Source organism: Cryptomeria japonica, chromosome 10, assembly GCF_030272615.1.
Source record: "Cryptomeria japonica chromosome 10, Sugi_1.0, whole genome shotgun sequence".
Taxonomy (NCBI): domain Eukaryota; kingdom Viridiplantae; phylum Streptophyta; class Pinopsida; order Cupressales; family Cupressaceae; genus Cryptomeria; species Cryptomeria japonica.
In genome coordinates, this window is record NC_081414.1 from 253,873,044 (window position 1) to 253,875,721 (window position 2,678).

At 35.7% G+C, this 2,678-nt stretch overlaps 1 protein-coding gene across 3 annotated transcripts; it reads right to left on the reverse strand.

The window, feature by feature from the left end:
- Nucleotides 1–240: 240 nt before the first annotated feature.
- On the reverse strand, nt 241–2,365 carry LOC131059836 (membrane protein PM19L). Of its 3 annotated transcripts, none has more exons than XM_057992884.2 (5): nt 2,205–2,365; nt 1,842–1,898; nt 1,283–1,460; nt 793–838; nt 241–671 (listed from the first exon to the last, which is right to left on the reverse strand). In XM_057992884.2, exons 2-5 carry the CDS (start codon nt 1,855–1,857, stop codon nt 504–506), a joined length of 408 nt encoding a protein of 135 aa, XP_057848867.1. In that variant the 5' UTR covers nt 1,858–1,898; nt 2,205–2,365; the 3' UTR covers nt 241–503. The 3 variants fall into 3 exon arrangements, with proteins under 3 accessions (XP_057848867.1, XP_057848866.1, XP_057848865.1); XM_057992883.2 differs by having other exon boundaries at nt 1,842–1,980; XM_057992882.2 differs by having other exon boundaries at nt 1,842–2,012; nt 2,205–2,364.
- Nucleotides 2,366–2,678: the final 313 nt, after the last annotated feature.

Here is a 2,678-nt window from a genome sequence, read left to right on the forward strand (position 1 = left end):
TTTTAATTTTCTTATTATATAGCGCATCGATATTCAATTGTTTAGTTTGTATTTCCTTGAATTTTAAGGTCGATACTTTTTGAAACTTGAACCGTCAGGCGGATGACATTTATTTTTTAAATGTTTGATGTAATCCATACAAACTTGGTTAAAAGCATAAAATTCGACAACATACTGAGCATTAATACATATAATTGATAGATTGACAACATACTGAGTATTATTATAACATGTAACTGCTAGTTTAAAAGCTTTGGAAGCCATTTTTTCTCAAACCAGATGAATAACATATGATAAGAATAGAAAGTTAGAGAAGCTACATAATACATGAACAATTTATATGAAATCCACATACATACACGCTTCCTAATAAATTGCGTACTGAAGGTGCCTTTTATGTTCTAGAAAATCCACAAATATATACACCTTTGCTGCACTACATACTAAGAAAAGAAGACCACTCAAACCAAATGCACAGAAAAATAAAATGTCACGGAGAGCAATCAGACTACAGGTGCTGCAGGCTTCATTTGTGGGTCAGTAGTTGTTCCACCATAGCCTGAATCTCTATAGCCTGGCCCATATCTGCTGCTCACTAGCCCGGCATGGAGTAACAGCAAATACATCAGTTGGGTGAATGTCAGGATGATGATAAATGCCTCCAATGTTTTCTGCACCATCAACATATAACCACCAGATTAGTTATTATTTTTCCACTTATCAAACTGAGAACAAACAATACCAACAAATATTTTGGAGCATAAGAGAACTGTTAAAGCTAAGTGAGCATACCAGGCGCCTTCCTCTATGTCCAATGTGTATTTCTTTGCAAGCCAACCTATACAGAAGGAAGAGTAAGATGTTTTGTTAATGCAAACTTAAGTTTATGACATCCTACATAGAACAAATAGTTAAAACTCTTTTGTTTAGAGGACACCCAATAAGCTATTCTACATAGAAGAAATAATAACTCTTTTATTAAGAAGAGACCGAAATTGAAAACCCATCCTACATAGAAGAAATATTAACTCTTTTGTAAAGAGAACAAAAGAACAATTTGAAAAACCATCCTATCCTAACATAGAAGAAATAGTTACTCATTTATTAAGAGAATACCCAATTTGAAAATCCATCCTACATGGAAGAAATAGTAAACACTTTTCCAATTTGAAAAGCCATCCTACATAGAAGAAATAGTAAGACTTTTTTTTTGTTGAGCAAACACCCTATTTGCAAAGTTTGAAACTTTAGGTAGTAGTTCAGTTTCTGATATACAAATTACCCAAATGCCAAAGCTGTCAAAACCCAAGCAATGAGGGCAGAAGAAGCTGCAGCTGACAAGCTATCAGTCCTCCATGCTCTCAAGTGATATGAGCCAGATAACGTTGAAGCAGCTCCCACGGTTCCAGCAATCAGGGAAAATATTATGAAGTACATAGTCGCAGTGTTGCCTGCTAAATCTGCTCATTCCATGTTACATAAAGATCAGTAACAAACTTTTAAACTTTGGCACGAACAAAAACAACACATTATTGTTTATTAGGTTTTCTAAGTTTATAAAGTTGCAAGAAATATCATGGAAGAAGGGTGTAATCAACTTTTAACTCTGTAAGCACAAACAGTAGATTATAAGATTTTGAAGACAAATGGGAAGTTCTTGAAATGATTTCAGGAGTTAAACAAGGCATTAGCTGCTGCCCTGATAGGAAGGAAACAGTTTCAATCAATATTGGTTGAAAGGTCACAGAGAAAATATTTAGCATCCAAAAGACAACAGAACCCAAAAAAAGAGTAAATTTTCAACACAAACATGTTCAATAAAATGGCTTGAGTGGACTTACAAGGATGAGCTTCCATATTGATGAACTTGTTGAGTGCCCACCCAGCAAGAGCAAGCACTATGACATACATTATAAAGTTCAGTATCAGCAGAGGTCCTCCCAAAGTCCTGCCTACAGTTCGAGCCATGATACTCTCTTCCTAAATGTATATACACAAACCTTTCTCAATGCCTGCAACAGAAGTTACTCTTCAACCATAATACCCACAAACATAAATGGTAAAACCATACAATACAGCACAATGTAACAACAATCAAAGAGCTGTAATATTACTCTTCACTCATAATACCCACAAACATAAACGATAAAACCACACAATACAGCACAATGTAACAACAATCAGAGCGCTCTAATACAACTTACCCACAATAAGTTGCTGCTTGGATTCAGGAATAGGGTGCCCAGAGTACTGTAAAACCAGTAGAAATATTCAAACTATTTGAAGAGGCTTCTAGACTATCTTTTATGTTTATCTTGATGTTGCAGGCACGTTAGGTGGTGACAAGTTAGTAAAGAATTAGGAGGGGTGGCTATATTTGAACTAAGGTAGAGATCTTCCACTGGACGCGTGGCAATTGATTTGCATTGCTGTACTGAGAAGAATGGAAGCAACCCTTAGTCTTGTCTTGCTCAAATGTTTACAAGTGTTGAGTAAGTAGCAACGTGGAAGTTGAAGAGTTTTTAGGTTTCCCACACCTCCTGACTGCCAGTACAGACCCTGATTTATGCGACAATATATATTTTCTCTTAAAGATCTCTCCTCTTTTATCGAAACGTGTAAAAGAGCATGGGAATGAGTGTTTTTCTTTGCAACCGATTTTTGCTCCTTTTTATTCG

Bases quoted from the DNA above. Each gene is read 5' to 3' on its own strand.
- LOC131059836 (XM_057992883.2), bottom strand. From the start codon at position 1,968: ATGGCTCGAACTGTAGGCAGGACTTTGGGAGGACCTCTGCTGATACTG. The intron at 839-1,282 runs GTAATTTGTATA...CCTTCTGTATAG, and splicing joins TTGACAGCTTTGGCATTTGG to GTTGGCTTGCAAAGAAATAC. The intron at 672-792 runs GTATGCTCACTT...TTGATGGTGCAG, and splicing joins GACATAGAGGAAGGCGCCTG to AAAACATTGGAGGCATTTAT.